This window comes from Chrysochloris asiatica, unplaced genomic scaffold (genome assembly GCF_000296735.1).
Source record: "Chrysochloris asiatica unplaced genomic scaffold, ChrAsi1.0 scaffold00038, whole genome shotgun sequence".
Classification (NCBI taxonomy): Eukaryota; Metazoa; Chordata; class Mammalia; order Afrosoricida; family Chrysochloridae; genus Chrysochloris; species Chrysochloris asiatica.
In genome coordinates this window covers 13,256,055-13,277,275 of record NW_006408556.1, presented here as the reverse complement: position 1 = coordinate 13,277,275, position 21,221 = coordinate 13,256,055, and the positions used below count along the sequence as shown (strand labels likewise).

The 21,221-nt window shown below is 44.2% G+C and overlaps 1 protein-coding gene across 1 annotated transcript; it reads left to right on the top strand.

The window, feature by feature from the left end:
* Nucleotides 1-3,605: 3,605 nt before the first annotated feature.
* On the top strand, nucleotides 3,606-20,086 carry GUCA1B (guanylate cyclase activator 1B (retina)). Its single transcript, XM_006860594.1, is given in 7 exon segments — nucleotides 3,606-3,625; nucleotides 7,436-7,500; nucleotides 7,503-7,639; nucleotides 14,214-14,363; nucleotides 17,528-17,648; nucleotides 18,972-19,066; nucleotides 20,018-20,086. Coding segments are annotated over 7 exon segments (657 nt in total).
* The last annotated feature ends 1,135 nt before the right edge of the window (nucleotides 20,087-21,221 follow it).

The following is a 21,221-nucleotide window of genomic DNA, read 5'->3' as shown; positions in this document are numbered from 1 at the left end:
AAAACCCTGGAATAAGTGTGCTGGGGCTGGCTCCCGGCAGTCAGGACCTCAGATTACTCAGTAAAATGTGGGAAAGGTTCTTACTTAGTGAAAGTGGGAGTTTTAAAGTAGATAATTCATGAAGCGCTCAGACATTTAAGTGCTGTATTGTTTTAAAACCAGCTGGAAAGGGCTTTATCTACAAGGTGAAATATAGTTGTGAAGTTTAACTTAAATAAAACATGTAATGTGCCTATTACAGTAGCCATACATACATTAACTGTCCATGATGCTAAGCATTTTACATAGTCTCATTTACAGATATTTAATCTTCATAAACAATCCGATGAAATATTATCCCCATTTTACAGAAGGGAAGACCAAGGCTTCAAGAGTTATGACTTGTCTACTCAACCACCCTTTTAGTTTACAGATGAGTCTGAGGCAATAAAAAATAATTTTCCAACATTCATGTTAGTGACAGAGACAGCTATTGTTGTTGTTATGTGCCATGGAGTCGGTTCCGACTCATAGCGACCCTGGACAGGATTTCCGAGGCTGTAAATCTTTACGGGAGCAGAAAGCCTCATCTTTCTCCCGCGGAACAGCTGGTAGTTTCAAACTGCTGACCTTGCGGCTTATAGCCCGATCCGTAACACATACACTACTCTAATTTTTAAAAGGGGCTATGAACAGACACTTCACCAAAGGTGACAGTTGGGCAGTCAACAAACATGAAAAAATGCTCAGGATCATTAGCCACTGGAGATACACAAATCAAAACAACAGTGAGACATCTTATTCCAGCATTAAAAGCAAAGTCACACACACACAAAAACAACAACAAATGCTGGAGAGACTGGGACCGTCCTACACTGCTGACAGGACTGTAAGATGGTGCAACCACTGTGGAAAATGGGATGGCACTTTCTCAAGAAGTTGAAAGTAGAAATACAATATGACCCAGCAATCCCTCTTGTTGGTAAGTATCCTCAGGAACTCAGAGCTGAGACACAACTAGATGTGTGCACACCCATGTTCACTGCAGAACTATTCACACCAGCCAAAAGACAAGAGCCTAAATGCCCATCAACAGAAGACTGGTTAGACTTTAATACATACACAGTGGAATTTTATACAATGGTGAGGAATAACGAAGAATCTGCAGAACACCTCACAACATGGATTAACCTGGAGGACATTATGCTGAGTGAAATTGTTATGTGCCATCGAGTTGGTTCTGACTTAGCAACTCTGTATAGGGTTTCCATGGAGCTGTTGAACCACTGACCTTGTGGCTCAAACCAACCTTTGGACTCCTGAGTGAAATTAATCACAAAAGGACAAATATTGCATAAGACCACTGTTGTAAAAAGCTAAGAATTTCTTGCTAAATGAAACATTCTATGATGGTTACAAGGCAGGTGGGATGGGAGGGAGACAACATTTTTTAAGTGAATAGAGGTAAATGCTCTTAAAAAATACCAGGGAGGTGGGGGGCTGTAGGATGCTCAAGGAATCCTGGCATGGCACTGTAGGATAAGCATTGGCCTACTAACTGCAAGATTGGTGGTTCAAACACACCAGCCACTCCTTGGAAACCTTGTATGGAATCAACTCAACAGTATGTAACAACAATGAGGAACTCAAACATCCACATAGCGCATATTAAATGCTGAGTAGTCAAGCCTATATTCCAGATTCATTTCTCCTTTTAACATTAGTAAAGTATACTCTCGGCTTTCTTTTTCTTTTTTCTTTTTTTTACCTGTGCTTTATTGACTATTCAGTGGCTTTCAACCATGTGGATCATGATAATATTGGACAGTATTTTAGAGAGTGATACTCGGCTTTCTTGAAGCTTAGAAGTACAGAGATTTTCAAGGGAAGAATATCAAAGGACCTAGCAAGTAGCAGAATCATCCCATTGGCTGACTCTTGTCATCACAGAAGTTTAGGCTTCAGCAAGCCAGGTCCTACTGGGTCACAAGAACAATGGCTTGTAGGTGATTTACAATAGAGATTCTGGCCTGGCCTGTCCATGACTCAGTAGGAATTGGTTTGTCTCAGACTACCTCAAGCATTTTACTCCTGGAGTCAGTTTTCTGGCTGACTGCCTGGGTCACCCCACCTCTACCGCAAGGGTTCTCCTTGCAAGTCCCAGCTCAATTCCTAGCCCTGCCCTCTTCAAACCCTTATTATTAATCATGGTGAGCTTTCATTCTCTCTTATGGACTCCTTAATCCTCATTAAAAAGATACATTTATACCTCAATTTTGTTGTTAAGTGCCGTCAAGTCGTTTCTGACCCATAGCTACACTGTATAGGGTTTCCAAGGAGAAGCTGGTGAGCTTGAACCACCGACCTTGAAGTTCAAATGACTTTGCAGTCTAATGCATTAGCCCACAGTGCCACACCAGGACACCTAGCTCAGCCGTATTTATAAAGGCTTGTCATGGGCAACTGATCTGCTAGAAAGGCCAACCAAATTCCAGAGTGCTCAGCCAGTGGCTAAATCAAGTATTTCATTCATGCTGTTAAGTGCCGTCAAGTTAGTTCCAACTCGTAGAGACCCTGTATAGGGTTTCCTAGGATAGTTTATTCATTTGAGTATAATCATGCCCCAAAGTTGCTTAAATATCAGTAAATCTTAGGAGACAAACATGGAGGCCACCACCTTCATATCAAGCCAGCAGAAATGACTGCTGTCACATAGCCACAGTTGCTGGTGGGCTGGTGTTTTCAGGTGTGTGGAGATGGGGAAAAGGTGAAAAATCCTTGGGCTAGATGATTTCCAGGGCATCTTCTAATTCTAAAATCCTAGTATCGAATAACATCAAATATCGGCTAACCCAGACACTCAGGTCAAGGTGAGTTTTCTAAACCAGTTGCCATCAAATTGACTCTGACTCATGGGACCCCATGTGTCCCCAGTAGATCTGTTTCATAGGCTGATTTTCAGAAGTAGATTGGCAAACCTGAGGTGCCTCTGAGTTGAGCCTCCACCCCTTCAGTCAGCAACCAAGCATGTGGACTATTTATACCACAAAGGGACCCCAGTTAGATATTGCTGCTGTTGTGAAGTGCCATTGAATCAATTCCAACTCATAGTGACCCTATATAGGGTTTCTAAGGAGCAGCTAGTGAATTTGAACCACTGACATTGCAGCTCAGACCAATCTTGCGGTCCAGTGCATTATTCCACACCACCACATCAGGATGTTAAAAAACACCTAAAATGTCCTCATTGCCGTAATGGGTTCCAACACACAGCAACCCTACGAGAGAGTAGAACTGTTTGATGGAATCTCCAAGGCTGTAAATCTTCACACAATCAAACCGCCGTATCTCTCCCACAGAGCCACTGATGGGTTCAACCTGCCAACTTTTTGTTTTACAGCTACAGGGTCCCTTGCTTAAAACATAGTAACTTAAAAAGTAGTGACAATATTTATTTTACACACTGCAGTCTGGGCTCAGCCAGGACTGTTTGTTAAGTACCAGCTGGGTTGACTCAAAGACAGACTGGGGTCATCTGAAGGCTCAGTCATGTGGCTGTCAACTGAGACCTTAGCTGAGCTGTCAGCTGGAACCCATCCATGCATGTGGCTGGGTTTCCTCTCCACATGGCGGCTGGGCTCCAGAGGCAAGCAGAAAAAGTCAGGTGTAAACCATATCACCTTTAAAAAAAAAAAATCAAATAGCATAAAATTAACAATTCAGTGGCATATAGTGCATTCACAACGTTAAATCTTCATCACTTCTGTCTAGAACCAAAACATTTTCATCATTACCCCAAAGGAAACAACCCTGTATCAATGAAGCGCATTCACTTCATATTCTCTTCACCTGCCAGCCCTTGGCAACTGCCAGTCTGCTTCTGTCTTTGTGGATTTCCTGTCTTCTATATACAATATTTTAAAAATCAGAACAAAAATTAACCTGGATTATATTTGTTTTATAGCAATGATTAACTATTAAAAACATGATTTTTAATATTTAATTATGGAGGAAAGGCACCAAAAAGACAAAAGTGCATAGCCCCTAAGAAAGTCACACTGTGGCCCTGGATATGGTATGGGCTCAAGGAAAGGTTGTTGTTTTGTGTTAATAAGGGTGATCATTTCTGATATATACTACAACATGGAGGAACCTTAAAAACATTGTGCTGAGTGAACTAAATCAGTCACAAAGGGACAAATATTGTATAATGTCACTTAGATGAAATATCTAGAATAGGCAAATGTATACAGACCCGTGAAAACCAGGGGTGGGAGGGAGGGAGAGAGGGAGAGTCATGAGTTAGGGACACTGAGTTTCTGTTAGGGCTGCTGGGAAATTTGCAAACTGAAGAGTGGTGATGAATGGAATGAATGTCACTGAATTGTACACACAAAAAATGTTGAAATGGCAAGTACTCGTTAAATGTACTTCTATCCCAATAAAGAAAAGAGCGCTATTAAAGCATTTCTGAATGCTGAGGGTCAAGATCCAGTAGGAGGGGAAAGAGAGAAGCTTCAGGAGAGGAAGGGGATTGCCATGGAAGTGAACTTGAGAGGCAAGAGAGATGGGCTTCATGGAAGAGTGGAGGGGCCGACAGATGGAGTGAAAAGGGATACAGGAAGAGAGGCAGAGCACGTGGGCGCAGACACATGCAGTGAACCACATGGGGTGGGAAGATTTGGGTAGTTGGCTAAAGCACCCATTTCTCTCAGAAACAAGTGTCATCAACTGAATGTGGGACTGAGTAGAAGCTTTGAGGAGAGGAAACACTGGAGTGGTCAACTCATAGAGCAGGAAAGGGGACTTAGCAGGACAACACATAGTGGGACTGCCTGGCATTATCAGAGGTTTGTACAACTAGCAGCTTTTCTGAATTTCTCCAGCAGTGTTCTGCCTCTTGGATGCAGGTGTGGTGTTAGTACATAGTTAGTGGATACCTTTAAGAAGGGTTAAGTTTTGTCACATTAATAGATGGAGTAAAAGAAAGGACAGAAGTCCAAGTTATGGCAAGAATAGCAGATGATGGAATAAGGAGAAAAATGAGGATATGAGGCATGTGACGATGGTTAAAGACGTTATTAAATCCCCAGATTGGAAGTCTAACTAAGGTTGATGAATTATTGGGGTGAAAGTTTTAGAATAAAGTGAGCTGAAAGAAGAGGTGATGAAGGAACGCAGCCCATGAATGTTTCTGAGGTGGTACAGAAACTGAGGATGGCAAAGTCTAGGGTACTGATTCTGTCTTCTGTGTGCACTGGAATCATCTGCCCCACCACCATAACCAGTTACCACTGATTCAATGTCATCTCAGAGAAACCCCATGCGTGTCAGAGCAGCACTGTGCTCCACGAGGTTTTTCACTGTTGATTTTTTGGAAGTAGATGGCCAAGAAGCCTCTGGATAGACACAATCCTCAGCCTTTCAGTTAACAGCCAAACCTGTTAACTGTTTGTACCACCCAGGGACTGTGGGATCATGAGAAGATGAGACATGAAAGGATGCCTGAGAACTTGCATTTCTAATTAGTTCCCAGATGCTGCAGCTGTTGGTCTAGGGACAACAGGTGAGTGGGAAGCCAAGGTAGGAACAAGAAAAGCTCTTTGGAGCTAAAGAGATCAAGGATCTTTGTGTCTCCAAGAAGGTCTTCTCTGGAGCTATGTGGAGCCCAACTCAGGGGACTTTAATAAAATGTGAAATAGGAGGGTCCCAAGCTGGCTTCCCAACTCTTGTGTAAGATGAGTCATCTATCCACTAGGATGTTGCAGTCACTAAGATGATGATTTGAGCCAAGTGGTAAAGTCACCTGGAAATGACAACAAGGGGTGTGTGTGTGTCAGGGGATGTTGAATTGGAATGACTTCTAAGGGGCTGCCATGTCTGAGGGAGAAAACAGAAATGACCACAGAAGGGAAAAATGAGGCATTTGAGTTACAATGTTGGAGAAGAATATCAAAGGTACCATGGACCGCCAGAAGAACATATAAATCTGTGTTGGAAGAAATTCAGTCAGAATACTCCTTCGAAGCCAGGATGGCGAGATTTTATCTCTCATACTTCAAACATATTATCAGGATATCATGCTTGGTAAACTGGAGGGTCAGCGAAAAAAAGAGGAAGATTCCTGACCCGATAGATTGGCACAGTGGCAGCAGCAATAGGGTCAAGCTTAACACCATTGTGAGGCCGATGCAGGACCAGCAGTGTTTAGTTCTGTTGTGTGTAAGGTAGCTCTGAGTCGGAACCACATTGAACAACAGCAAATCTCCAGATCCTGAGTATGTAGAAGAGAAATCCACCAGTACTGAAAAGGACAACAGAGCTTCCGATTTCATACTTCAAGAAGAGCATGAAAGTTAAAGGAACTCTGCGGACTGTACAGGTGACAGAGAGCCATGAGGGAAGGGATCAACTCTGGAAATGTACAAAATATTCAGGAATGAATGTCCAGTTGGAGTGGGCAGTGCCACCTCTGAGACTAACTAGACTCACTGGGATGATTGGTCCTAACATCTTCTAGACAAAAATCAGTGTTTCAGATCTTCTGATTTCTTGGAGAAATCATTTTATATTTAAACAAACATGAATATGTACTTTGATTTGAAAAAAAAGTTTCGTGAATTTTTCATAAAGAAGTCAAGAGTCTTCAAAGATCATTTAGGCCATGCTTCCTTACCATTGTCACTGTTAGTATTTTGAAAGGAAAGTAGAAAAAACCTTGACTTTAGGTATGAATCTTGGGTGAAGGGTGTCGGAGGACGTATTGATACTTCAAACTGAAAAATGACAGAATTCAAAGATGACTCAAAGACATGCTGTCTAGTGGGGCTCAGGTACTGTGGTGGCAGGTGAGATAACATGGCGAGCATACAGTTCACTTAAGGCCCTGCGTAGTCTCCTGTTCTCCCTAGACCATGTGGGAATGGGGAACCCAAGTCACAGACAGATTCTTTTCAAGACTTTGGAATCTCTTGTGTCTCCAAGAAGGTCTTCTCTGGAGCTATGTGGAGCCCGACTCACGGGACTTTGAGAAAATGTGAAATAGGAGGGTCCCAAGCTGGCTTCCCTACTCTTTTCACTCTAGCTTCCTGCTGCTTATCTACCTTTCAACTTCCTCCCCTTCTCTCTCCTCAGAATCTGCTGGTTTGGTTTAGTTGCTTGGTTGGCAAGACCCAGGGGAGAGGTGGGACTGGGGCCACTTAGCCAGCTGGAGGTCAGACTTTCTAGGAGAAAGGAAAATCCTCTAAGGATCTTAGGGCAGCTTAGCTGGTCTGGACCTAGCCACCCCCACCCCCTTGCATCTTATCTCCTTCACTGCTAATCAAGTTCAGTTGCCTAGGAGATGATCAAGAGACTGGCTAAACAAAGGAAGGGGAAGAAAGGCCATAGCCTAAAGACTCTGCAGAGGCCCAGGGGAGACACAGCCCTTGTTCCCTGGTGTTCGTGGGGCCGGTAGGGGGCAGCAGTTCAGCTTGGTGGAGGCGGAGTCAGCTGGTGAGATGGATGTGGCCAAGCTCCAGGAGTGTATAAGAAGTTTGTGATGGAGTGTCCCAGAGGCTCACTCTTCATGCATGAGTTTAAGAGCTTTTTCAAAGTCACAGGCAATAAGGAGGCCATCCAGTATGTAGGGGGCATGTTCCGAGCCTTTGACAAGAACGGGGTAAGGCCACAGAAGAGCCAGGAGTGGAGTGTGTCCTTGGGATCCCAAGATTCCTGCACATTGAACCTCCTTGAACCAGGGACAGAAAGATGTGACACCAGAGGGATGGTAGAGGAGCCACTGCAGCAGAACAAAGAACCAGAGCACAGACAGAGTGCGGGTTTCTCAGTCCCCAGGGCAAGTAAAGCTGAGTAACTTTGGGCAGGAGGCCTGCTTGCAGAATAGGGTGCCTCCAGGCATTTAACTGGGGCAGCTAGGTTTGCTGAAGTCCAGAGCTAGAGCTAAGTGCCTTCAGGCTGGTGCTTATGATGGAGTGGTTTGTCCTGTGGGCATTTATCAGCAGCCCTAAAAGAGCTTTGTAATATTGCTGCAGCAGGGCAGAAGCCAGGCCAAGAGAGAGAGGTTTGTCTGTGGGCACAGCTGAGCAAATTCTGTCCTGAATGGGATAATTGTACAATGACCATTTCTGACCCTGAATTATAACCCATTAACTTCCCTAATAAACTCTGTAAGTGTGAGAAGAAAAAAAAAAAAAAAATGGGGTAAGTCACTTGAAGGGGAGAACCAATGGTTAGCCCACCTGACTCACTTCTCACCCTCAGGCTCACAGAGTACCTTCAGTGGGAGCAACCAGCTTCCCATTCTTCCTGCTCCTTCCCTCGCTCTTTTCTCTCTGACTCTCTTGCCTTTTCTGTGTGACTTTTCCTCTCAGCTCCTCTCTCTTCCCATCATCCTGCCCTGTTCCATCTGTCCTTAGGTGATCTGAGTCTCACCTGCCCTCCCTCCGTCTCTCAGCTTTTGCCAGACTCTCCCTCTTCTTCCTTTTGATAGCTGATGGTAGGCTGACTAGAAACCCACAGCCTCTCTGTGTGTTTTTGGTGAGGTTTCTGCAGCCGGTGGACCTGCTTCTTCACTCCCACTGGGACCCTATCACTCTAAACATGCAGAGTTAAGAGCTGTCCAATGTGGGATGAACTATCTTGGAACAGATTATGAGCTTCCTTCCATCGGAGGTTGTTCAAATTAGTTTAAACTGGTCAGGTTTTCTCCATCAAGATGCTGAAGGAGGCATCTGCCCTGTCTGGGAGATAGAAGGAGTCATTACAAATGTTCTCAGCTGTTTTAGTTCTGGAAGATTCCATAAAACCATTCAAACCATAGGGTTTCTTTAAATTCTCCAATGGCACCAACAACTATGAAGGTAATATGTTTTGAGCATGCATATCTGGAAATTGAACTTAAAAATCAACACCCCTCTATTATTTCAGACCATCCTGTTCTGTGCTTCTGAAATCTTTTAAACCAATAGGTTTACCTCAAATACCTATTTCACTTAAAAAATATTTGAGAGGGTGGGCTGGACCTAGACTCCTAACCTGGAGAAAGCCTCAGTACTCTACTTCTTGGTGAGTGGAGGACTTCCCTGGTTGACCATTCTGGGCTGGGTCAGTCTCTGGAAGCTGTCTCCTCACAACCTCTCAGTGTCCCTGCCCCAGGAAGGGAAGTGGGATCTGCATCTTCAGTGTCACAGAAAACCTCATGGAAGTGCCCGAACTAGCTTTAGCCTTCCCAAAGCTGCTCTCTCCTCCACCACTTGACCCTCCTGTGACAGAGGTGGATTGTTTTTGTTATTCAATGAAAAAAAATGGAGGCAAAAAGAAAGTGAATGGACTTGCTGCCCATGGTCATAGCTTCAAGGATACTGATTCCCAGCCAAGTGTCCCTGCCTTTTTGTTGTTGTTGTGAAGTGCTGTCGAGTCGATTCCGACCCATAGCGAGCCTATATAGGATTTCCAAGGAGCAGCTGGTGAGCTTGAACCACCAACCTTGCAGTTCAAACAACTTTGCAGCCTGACGCATTAGCCCACAGTGGCACACCAGGACTGCTGCCTAGAAGGTAGATTTTTATGTTTAAGTGAGAAAATGTGCTGTTTTTTTTTTTTGTTGTTGTTTTTTTTGATACTTTAAAAAACTATTGACCGTCATAAGAAAAATCAATCAATAGAACAGATCTAGGGGAAGACTTCATTATTGTTGTGAGAGCCAGCAGGTGGGTACCACCTCAGAGTAAGCCTGTGCACAGCAGAACGAAAGGGTGCACCCCCTTCACAATCACCGTTATGTTTGATGCAGACACGGTGGCGGTTCATCTTGTTGAAGGTCTTCCTATTTTTCGCTGGCCTTCTACTTTATCAAACATGATGTCCTTCAAAAGACTGCTTTAATGTGTTAAAAAACAAAGGGGTAACTTTGAGGACTAAGGTGTGCCTGACCTAAGTCATGATATTTTCAATTGTTGTTGTTAAGTGTAGTCGAGTCGATTCTGACTCATAGTGACCCTGTATAGGGTTTCCGAGGAGCAGTTGATGGGTTTGAACTGATGACTTGTGGTTCACAGTCCAGTGTTGATCCTTCAATGCCACACCAGGAGTCCAAATAAGCTAATACAGTTTTTAAAAAGTAGGAAATGTAACAATTCTATTATCTAATCAATATTCCATATTCAAATTTGGTCAACTGTCCCAATAATGTTCTTTATAGTTTTTTTTTTAAACCTGGTCGCATTTTGCATTTACTTGCCATGTCTCATTGTTGTTGTTAAGTGCTGTCAAGTTGGTTCCAACTCATAGCACCACTGTATAGGGTTTCCAAGGAGCAGCTGGTGGATTTGAACCACCGACCTTGAGGCTAGTAGTCCAGCACTAATCCTAGAGTGCCACACCAGAATCCACGTCTCCTTGTTATTGTTGTTAAATGCCAATGAGTCGATCCCAACTCGGTGACCCTGGTGGGTTTGAACTGAAGACCTGTGGTTAGCACTTCACTGCTTATCCTATAGCTCCATACCAGGACTTCCCTTGGCTCCTTGTTTTTGTTGATAAATGCCGTTGAGTTGGTTTCCACTCATAGTGACCCTGTATAGGGTTTCTGAGGAGCGGCTGGTGAGCTTGAACTGCCGACCTTGAGATTTAAACCGACCTTGCTGTCCAAAGCAGTAACCCACAGCGCCACAGCAGGACTCCCATGTCTCCTTAGTCTCAATTAATCTCAGCCTTCGGTTTATTTGACCTTGAAATTTTCAAAGATTCCACACTAATTCTTTTGTAGAATGTCCCACAATTTGGACTAGTCTAATGTTTCCTCACAATTAGATCCAGCATATGCACGTCTTCCAGAAGTAGCAGAGACGTGATGTCTTTCTCAGTGCGTGATATCAGGGGTACATGTGTCAGTTTGTCCTAAGACTGGTGAGACTAATTTTAATCATTTGGTTAAGGTGGTATCTGCCAGGTTTCTCCACTATGAAGTTAATATTTTTCCCTTTGTAATTGTGAAACATCCTATAGGGGGATACTTCGAGATCAAGTAAATATTCCTTTGCTCATCAAATTTTTATCTACTGGCTTTGACTTCCACTGATGATTTTCTAGTTGCATCTCCCTTCTTTATTTAGTTGCATTCTACTGTAAGAAAACTTTCCCAGGCATTTTTAAGGTGCTCTGTCAGGAGCTCAGTCTTCTTCCTTTTCCCATTTGGCATCTCTTTCAAACCTCACATTCTACTCCATTCTTCACCTTGACTCAACCTTTGTATCAGGGAGTCCCATTTCTGGCACTTGGTTGAGATTTCTAGGGTAAATAAAAGCAAAAAGGTTCATAGATCTAGTTTACATTTCAAAAAATGGAGTAATAGAAACAGGCATTTGATGGAAGGAGGCAAGTGGGTAGGACTAGCCGGTCTCTCTTCCTACTTCCATTCAACTCTCTTCTTCAGCAGTTGTCCTGTGAGGGACTGAAATGGAAGAAAAGGGAAGATGAAGAGCAAATGGCTTTGGTATTCTTAAATAGCGTGCATCGAGGTCAGAGCTGGTACACAAATGAAGTCAAACCAGGGAGAAATGGAACAGACAATCTCACAGAGCACATCACACCCTCCATCTTATCTGCTCTAACTATCGAGTAGACAGGTGTTCTTATCACCTGAGCCCATGCACAGCAGATGAATGTGTTCCAGCTGGAAACATCCCCACAAAGACCCTGGGGTCTGAAGGAACCGTATAGATGAGCTCACTTGTCAGACAGAGACCATTCTAGAATGTGTCTCATATAAGGCAAGGAGTTACTGTAGAAACTGTAAGGTATTGAGAGGATGTGGTGAGAACAGAAAGTTCTAGATACAGAATGAGGGAGAATCTAGAGATCTGAAGAGTAGAGATAATTTTATTTATTTATGTTGTTTCTCCCCTGGGTGCTGTTAGTTTTTTAGACAGAAATAAACCTTGAGCGAAGAAGAGAAGTTCTTAAAACTTAACGAACTGGAGAAGATACGTAGCTTGAAGGGTTCTGCCACTTGCTGATTGGGTGGCCTTGGGTAGTTTATTCAACCTCTGAGTGTCAGGTTCCTCACCTATAAAACAGGAGTGACAGGCCTGAGGAAGATTATGTATATAAAATAGACAATCCTTAGCAGTCATATTGCATATATTTTATACACAGTTATTTCAAAGAGTAACACAAGCTCAATTCATAGAAACCTTAATAATAACTACAAAAGAGTCCTGGTGTGGCACTGCAGGAAATGCACTGGACTGCAAGGTCTGTTTCAATTTCAGGGTCGGGAGTTCAAACTCACCGGCTACCCCTTGGAAACTCTATATAGGGTTGTTGTGAGTTGAAACCAACTCAATGGCACTTAACAACAACACCAATGAAAATAGCTCTGACAGAACAACCGCTGCTAAGAATCTTCCCTAAAGAAATTACTGAGCCATAAGAAACACGTGCATGCAGAAAGACGGCTGTTGTGTGATGCAAAATACTAAAATCATTTTCAACAAGAGGAAATACCTGGTATTCTCCAACAAAAAAGTGATGATTTAAAAATAATTTCTAAAGATATGGGGAAATATTAAGTGTTCATGGAAATCCAGTAAGTTAAACCATAGAAACAATCTGACTTCAATTAAGTAAATACGAATACCAAGGGAAAACCCAGAAGGAATTATATAAAAGATGTTAACTAAAACATTTCAGGTGTTAGGGGTTAAGCTAGTTTTAGTTTCTTACTGATTTTTAAAATTTTTTGATAAAATTCTGTTTTTTTTTTTAGCCACCACCCCATTTGTGTAGTGCTGTGGGTTTGATCTGCAAGGTTGGCAGTTCAAGCTCACCAGTCACTCCTTGGAAACCCTATACAGGGTCACTATGGGTCAGAACTAACTCGACGGTATTTAACAGTCCCAATTTCCATACATTTTTTTCCTGTTGCCCAAACCTTGTTCACTCAAGCACCCCTTGATCTGTACTGAGGTCTCCTGAGAGGCCTAACCCAATAGAACAAAGATGCTCCAGACCAGCTATGCTGTTTCTGATTACAGTAGCATTTCTGGGCATGCTGACCACTCAGATTTTTTGTATTTGTAAAACCCATGTGCCCTCCCTGTATGAAGAAGTTCAGCTTCGAGCCCTAGCCCAACTAACCACTACATTACCCACCACCCCCAGCTCCAATCTCCCATAGCAAACACATTTGGAATAGAAAAGCAAGAATGTTCACCCCTCCACTTCTCAGTTGCTGTTTTTGGAATCATTGTTGCTATCACATTTCTTTTAGTGGGAAGTTCAGTTATGTGAAGGTAACACTCAGTTGACACCTTAGAATTGGACCTTGGCCCTCCTCCTCCCTCTGCCTAATTACCTCTAAGCTCTGTCTCTCCCTTCTCCTTTCTGGATGAGGGGAGGCTGCAGGTCTGTCCTTCTGTGTAATGCCCGTCCTATGGAGAGGCCTAGAGGCTGAGAGGGGACTGGAGCCACTGCCTGCCTCTCTTCTTTTCAGTTCACAGTGTGGAAACCTCCAACTTGAATGAGAAAGCCAAGGAAATTGTCCATGTGAACGCTACTTTTTCATCTTTCACTAATACCTTAGTACCAAATGCAGACTGGTCAGCCAGTGATAAATAAACATTTATGGGACCCCCAACTCTGGGCAGATGTGGCACCAAGCTAGGCATGGAGGAAACACAGAAGCAACATGAGCCCCTCACTATACCCCGGGAACTTATCATGAGATATATATGAAACAGTCATGTGACTACACCAGAGTCAGTACTGACGTATGCAGAGTAGAGTGAAAGCACAGTGAGTGTTAGAACGGGGAGAGAGCGCTCACAGTGGCGTGCAGTCAGAGAAGGGAGAAGACTCTTTAGCTGAGCCTTGAAGGATGAGAAGGGTTGCGTAATCAAGTTGTTGCTGCTGAGTTGATTACAACTCATTTAACGGAGTACAACTGGCCCACGGGCTTTCTTGGCTGTCATCTTTATGGAAGCAGATCACCAGGACTTTCTTCCACAAAGCTGCTGGGTGGGTTCAAACTTCCGACCTTTCAGTTAGCAGTCAAGCCCTTAACCGTTTTCACCACAGGGTTTGCTTAGGTGACCACAGAGACTGGGGAAGGATTCCAGGGTGGGTAGCAGCAAGCGCAAAGATGCAGAGGCCACTGATTACAAGGAAGGGAAAGGCTGTTAAGGGATGGATGGGGAGTGGGGGTGGTCGTAGCAGCTCCCACTCCCATGCAGGACAATACCATCGACTTCCTGGAGTATGTGGCAGCCCTGAACCTTGTGCTGAGAGACACTGTGGAGCACAAGCTGTAGTGGACGTCCAGGATCTATGACAAGGACCACAATGGCTGCATCAATCACCCGGAGCTACTGGACTTCGTGGAGGTCAGTGTCTCTGTGAACTTGTGCACAGCTGGGCTCTGGGACCTGCCTGGAAATGACACGCCCCCTGGGGCTGGGGTAGAAGAGGAGGGATTGAAATCATTCAGTGTGTTTTCTGAATACAGTGGAATTAAACTAGAAATCAACAACATAAAGATAACTAGAAAATCCCCATATGTTTGGAAATTAGACAGCACACTCCTAAATACCCCAGATGTAAAGAAGTAACCATGTACACCAGAAAAGCATTTGGACTGAACTTTGTTTTAAATGAAAACATGGCATACCAAAATTTTACAGGCAGCTCAAGCTGGGATTTCAAGGAAATTTATAGCTTTAAAATGTATCTATTAGGGAGCATGGTGGCTCTGTCAGTAAGCACTGGACTGCTGACCACAAGGTTGGCAGTTCAAACCCACCAGCTGCTCCACAGGAGAAAGATGAGGCTTTCTGCTTCCACAAAGATTTACAGCCTTAGAAACTATATAATAAGAAGTAATAAGATATATCCATTAAAAAATAAGAAAGAATGAAAATCAATGATCTAGGAGGCTATTAAAAAAAGAAGAAGAAGAAGAGTAAATTAAACCCAAAGAAAGTAAAAGGAAGAAAAGAATAAAATACAAAAATTAATTAATAGAAAACATACACATAAGAGATAAAAAGAAGTCAATAAAACTTTTCTTTTAAGTTGTTTGGTTTCTGGTTTTTTTAATATTGTGAATTATGTGATAGTTTACATGTGAGAACATTAGCTTTACATTCATCCTATCATATATCGTTTCATTGCCATGGTTACAATCCCCTCCATACTTCATCAACTAATCAACCAATCAAAGGGTATACCCTGCAAGCTTGCCCCTCACCCCCCCACCCCCAGTCATCAGCACACAACCCCTCTCCCTCTCTGGGTTTAAAGTCCCCAGCCACTCCATCTCTCCACATCATCGTCTCTGACATCACTGCTTCTCTGGGTAGGGTCCTGCTCTCCATTCTTCTCACTTGATGGTCCCAGGGACCTCCACTCCTAGATTGCAAAGTTAATCATTCCCCTCCTTTGGCTACAAAACAGCTACCTTTACATTTCCAACCCTTACAATCAGTCCTGATAACAATTATTCACTATTGTATTACAAGAGACCTATCCACACCCAGACAGACTGGATACTTCTCAGTGGAGATTCTACCTTCCTCCACGCCCTCTGGATCTAGGTTCCCTCTTGAAAGCTTGTAAGCCAGTCACTTCTTGCCTTTATAGCCCCCCATTTTGGGTAGCCAATGTCCCAGTTGCCCATCCCTGTCTACTCTGTGTATGGAGGGAGTGGGAATGATTCTTGCTGTAAGGATTTGTTTCCTCTTTTGAGCCACTGCATCCATAGGTGTAGGTCACGTTCATCAAATTGGGTCAGATTACTCTTTTTTTCCTCTTCTTTCTTCTTCTGGTTGAGCTCTGATCATCCAGTCATTGAAGCCAGGTCAAGTGGGTATTATCTGCAAGTGTGGGTGTTCTTGTGCATATGCCCTCTCTTTTTATCAGCTGAACGCTTCACTCTCCACATTGTAGGGCTTAGCTCACCCCTTCATTGCTGTTTTTCCCTCACTTTCCCTTATCGGTGATGAGCGTGGTCACCAATCAGAGCGTGTATTCCCACTGAGTCTTATTCTTGGAAGGGAGTTTGCACTGAGGGGACCTGACCACTTGCCTTGATGTTTCCTGGGCAAGCAACTTGTTTGCCAGGGAAACCAAGATTCAAAAGACAGCCAAGCATCTTAACCTTATTTCCCCCCTTTTCATGAATCCAACCATGTTGATTTGTTCTTGTAGTAACAATCTGTCTGCCTATATTGTTTTGTATTTTTCCTGTTGGCCTTTCTTTCAAGAAGTATCTTCTGTTCTTCTAGGCACTCCAGGCCGGTCTGCTTGTCCTTTCAAGTGGAAATTTCCCACCTCAGAAGATTCTGGATGTGTTTCAGGATTCCACTTATGGTCTCATGTAATGCAGAGGCTCCACAGGAAGCCTCCTTCACTGGGCACGTTGTAGCCCCATTCTAGGTGTTCCAATCAGTTATAGGCAGAAGACGGACTTACAAGCTTTCTATGGTGATATTTCTGGCAATTCCTTTCTCTCTCCTCAAGTGTCTATTTTATAATGGTATGCCAGGGAAACCAAGATTCAAAAGACAGCCAAGCATCTTAACCTTATTTCCCCCCATTTCATGAATCCAACCATGTTAAGTTGTTTTTAAAAAAAGACTAATAAAACTGGTAGACCACTAGCAAAAATGACCAAAGAACAGCACCTGATCATCCCAGACTCTGACATTTTACCTGTTAGCCTGTCTAACCCCCACAATATGTGGGGACTGTTAGCACCATTTTATAAATAAGGAAACATCCACAGAGACCTAGGAAGTGCTGGAGCAGGATTCTACTCCTGGGGCTCCCGGGCACCTCTAGTTAAGTGTCCAGTCTAGGGACCAGGGATAGTCCTCACACTTGTCTTTCTCCTTCCAATGAGCATGGTGCTATCTATCACTTATGTTGTTTCATTTGGAGAGGAAGCAGGGCAAAGGAGAAACCTAGTATTTCCTCTCCAGTCCAAACACTTGTATCTCCCATTATTCTGTTTTACACACATGCACACACACACACAAATATACTGAATTCTCTTTTGTTGTTTGACTCTATAAAATGGGGTGTAGACCATTGGAGTCTTTCCAGCTCTAAAATATTTAATTGCAGTGACTTAATCATCCCTCATTAGAGACCTTGGGTTTCGGAGTGGATGCTCTCATGTCAGGCCAGGAACTTCTCTGGTGGAAGGAGTCCCACGGGATTCTGAGAGAGCAGCCTTAGGACAGACCAGTTTGGATTTGTATCTGGGTCATGTGGTCTGAAGATGAGCAGCCTGAGGACCAGCACTGGGGAGGCGTTGCTGAAAAATGAGGGTCATAGGGCTTTGAGGGCCTCACATCAGTGTAGCTAGTGTGGTGCTGTGGGTGAATACGCTGGACTGCAATGTCAGCTTGAACCACAAGGTTAGTTGTTCAAGCTCACCAGGTGCTCCTCGGAGACTCTATACAGACAGGGTCATTATGGGTTGGAACTTACCCAATGGCACTTAATAACAACAACAGCATCACTGTAGCTGAGTTTTCTCTGGCAGCCCATCTATAGGCTGAAGAAAGCCTGCCAGGTGGAGATGGAGACTGGGCAACAAGACCAGCTGCTCACGCCTGAGGAGGAGGTGGACAGGATCTTCCTCCTGGTGGATGAGAATAGAGATGGTAACAGGGGTGGGCATGGTGGTGGGAGGGCTGCCCACCCTGAAGCTGAAGCACCCCCACTTTCTGGCTGTGTGACCTTGGGCCAGGCCTGTCACCTCCCAACAACTAGTGTCCTCATTTGGGAGCTGGGGCTGAAGAGGAGAGGATGAAATAGCAGGTGATGTCATGAATACATGACATTTCTATTGAAACTCCTATAAGAGTTGCTGAGGGAGGTCAGGGGAATGTAATGGGAACTTTGGAATCAGGCAAGCTAGGCTGAAACATTGAACCCAGGGGTGGGGGATCTTGGTTCTGCCAAAATTTATATCAGTCCCAGGCCATACAATATTATCAACTTAAAAATTAGCCTGCTGTATCTGGGCAAACATTAAATTAACTCACCTATAATGTGATGGCTGGAACTGTGGTTGTCTTGGCAGGGCCAGACCAAATGATTTCGCAGGCTTTACATGGCCCAAAGGAGCTCTGGTAGTATAGTGGTTGTGAATTGGACTGCGAACCGCAAGGTCAGCAGTTTGAAACTACCAGCTGTTCCGTGGGAGAAAGATGAGGCTTTCTGCTCCCATAAAGATTTACAGCCTCGGAAACCCTGTACAGGGTCTCTATGAGTTGGACCCGACTCCACGGCACATAACCACCACCATCATATGGCCCAAGGGCCGGACGTTCCCCAGCCCTGATTTAACCTTGTGACTGGTCTCAGTTTTCTCATCTGTAAAGTGGGGATAATGATAGTGGTTAAGAAATATAAACAGTATAGTGCATTTAAGTTCCACCAGGGGTATACCCATTATCCAATAGCTATTGAGTTGGTTTTGACTCATGGTGACCCTGTGTGCTTCAGAGCAGAACTGTGTGTGCGCCATAGGGTTTTCTGAAGCATATTGCCAAGTCTTTCTTCTGAGGTACCTCTGGGTGTGTTCAAACTTCCAGTCTTTCAGTTAGTAGTCAAGTGCTTAACTGTTTGTGCCACCCAAGGACTTGGGCTTTTCTCCCTGTAGCTCAGTGTCCAGCCCCAACGCTGTGCAAGGAGAAAACTGGCTTAGAACAAATCCCAGAAGAGCACTCAAGAATCTGACAATTCCACCCAGTATTTCAAGAGTATCATGAGACAAAAGTAAAGCCTCAGCTCATCGGCAGAGAGAACCCCTTTTGAGTTCTGGGAGACTCCTGGAGAATCAGAGAACTGACTAGTCTACCTCTTAGCACCTAAAACTACAGACTAGTGGTCTAGGGACACCTTAGGAAGAGGTTTCTCCTCCTGCCCCACCTCCCTTCCTTCTCTCCCCCTGAATGATGTCTCTCCTACCCTTTGGTCAGGCCAGCTGTTGCTGAATAAGTTCCTGGAAGGGGTCTGCAGGGACAAGTGGCTGATGAAGATGGACATCAATCCCAGGGGATGGATATCTTCAGAGGTGAGTGTTCTGAGGGGGTGGGACCTGGGAGCCCCAGAGGCCACCACAGCCCCACCAAGACTCCAAGCTCATTCAGATTTGCAAGTAGTGGAGGGTCCCTGGCTCCGCTCCATCATGCCCACTCTTATCCTGGCTCAGACTTTGCCCTGTGTGTATGTATGTTGGGAGATGCAGGGGAGGGGGGAGTGTGGACTAGGGGAGGTACTGCTGGGCCCACATCACAGGACTTTAATGGGTGGTGGAAGGAACCATCCTTCAGCTGCTCCTGGGAGAACAAGCTCTTGGCAGTGTTGTGGGGCCCCCACAAATTTCTAGGTGGTTCCCAGCTAGAACAAGAGGTCAGCTGAGGGGTAGGTGCCCCTATAGACCAAATTATCAATGTGAACCTCCACACTTACAGGGTGCAAAAGAAAGATTGATACATGTTAGTAGGTGGGGGAGTTGAATCTGAAAAAGAGGTAGGAGTTGAGGGGATAAAAATCACACTCCCTCCCAAGACCCTAAGGGAACACAGTGAATCTATAGGATAAATACTGGAACTTGAGCCACAAGGTCCATGGTTCAAGCCCACCAGCTGCTCTGCAGGAGAAAGATGAGGCTTTCTGCTCCCAAAAAGATTTGTTGCTGTTAAGTGCTATTAAGTCGGTTCCGAATCATAGCAACCCTGTATAAGGTTTCCAAGTAGCATCTGGTGATTTTGAACCACCGACCTTATGGTTCAAACTGAGACTTGGAAATCCTGTACGGGGTCACTATGAGTTGGAACCAATTTAACAGCATGTAACAACAACAACAGGACCCTGAGGGGTTTTCATGGGGAGGGCACTTGCTTCCTCCTTCCTAGAGCCTCCTCCCCAGGGGTGTCAACAAAGAAAAACTGCAGCAAGTAAGGTTAGTTGTGATCTTCTAGCCCCTTGGAGAGGTAGGGTGTGCTTAAGGTGGCTGTTTCAGCTCGGCCCTGGTACTGTCAACCGTGTGGTCAACTCCCAAGCCTACCCCCACCACATCCAGTCTCCCTAACCCTTGAATGGACCTTCCCTGACTCTCAGCCACACACCAAGTGTCCCCTTAAAGAATGGAAGAAACCAGCTCTCTGACTGGTGGGAGCACTGGGACCCTGCCAACCTGGGTTCTGGGTCAGACTCTGCCTCCAACACAGTCTCCTTCCCTCACAGTGAGCAGGCTGGACTAGATGAGCAATTTTCAGATTCGTATTATTTTTTAGATGTGGAATTATACAGATTTATGATACACTTGCCTAGGTACAACCCCAGTATGTAAACTAGATCAAAATCACCCTGTGTGAAATCATCTGGTGCTGATGGTCACACAACATAATGAAGATCATTGAATTATATCTATAAAAACTGCTGGAATGGCAGGGGTGGGGGTTTCAAAAAGTGAGTGGAAAAATTCCATGGTCTTTTCATTTTCCACTCACTTCTCGAAGCCCCTTGTCCACTCACCACAATAAAAAATCACAATTTTTTTAAGGGAGTTGCCTAGTTGAAGGGGAGTGGAGAATTCAAAACCAGAACCCTGTCACCCCTGGGAGATTGATTTAAGGTGGTTCCTAGCAAACTGTTTACGTTAACCTGAAGTGATACTGTTTATGTTGTTATCTGCAAAATAAAACAAACTGCTTGAATCTGCAGTTTCATAGGCATGCTAGTCATATGATTTTCTTTAAAAATATATTTTAGGTTAATTACTATGATAAACCTAATTAATGTCACTAAACTGTACATGGAGTCCTGGTGTTTGAACTGCAAGATCAGTGGTTCAAGTTCACCAGCCGCTCCTCAGGAACCTTATACAGGGTCACGATGGGTCGGAACCAACTCAGTGACACTTAACAACAACAACTAACTGTGCATGTGAAGATTGTTGAAATGGCAAATGTTTTGTTATGTCTAATAGTAGTAACCCAGGTTACATAGATAGGCCCTCAAGTCTTAGAGGTAGTACATGAATGAAGAAATGTCCTAATTATATATAGATATTCTCCCAATGCCGACCTTTGGCTTTCCCAAGAGGCGGCCAGCAAGAGAAGGCAAAAATGTCAGCTCCTTTTTTCCCCCTCTGTCCCCAGCATTGACCTTTGCTTTCACTCCATGTGCTCCAACGGTGCTGGCTGACTCCCCAGTCCAGGGTG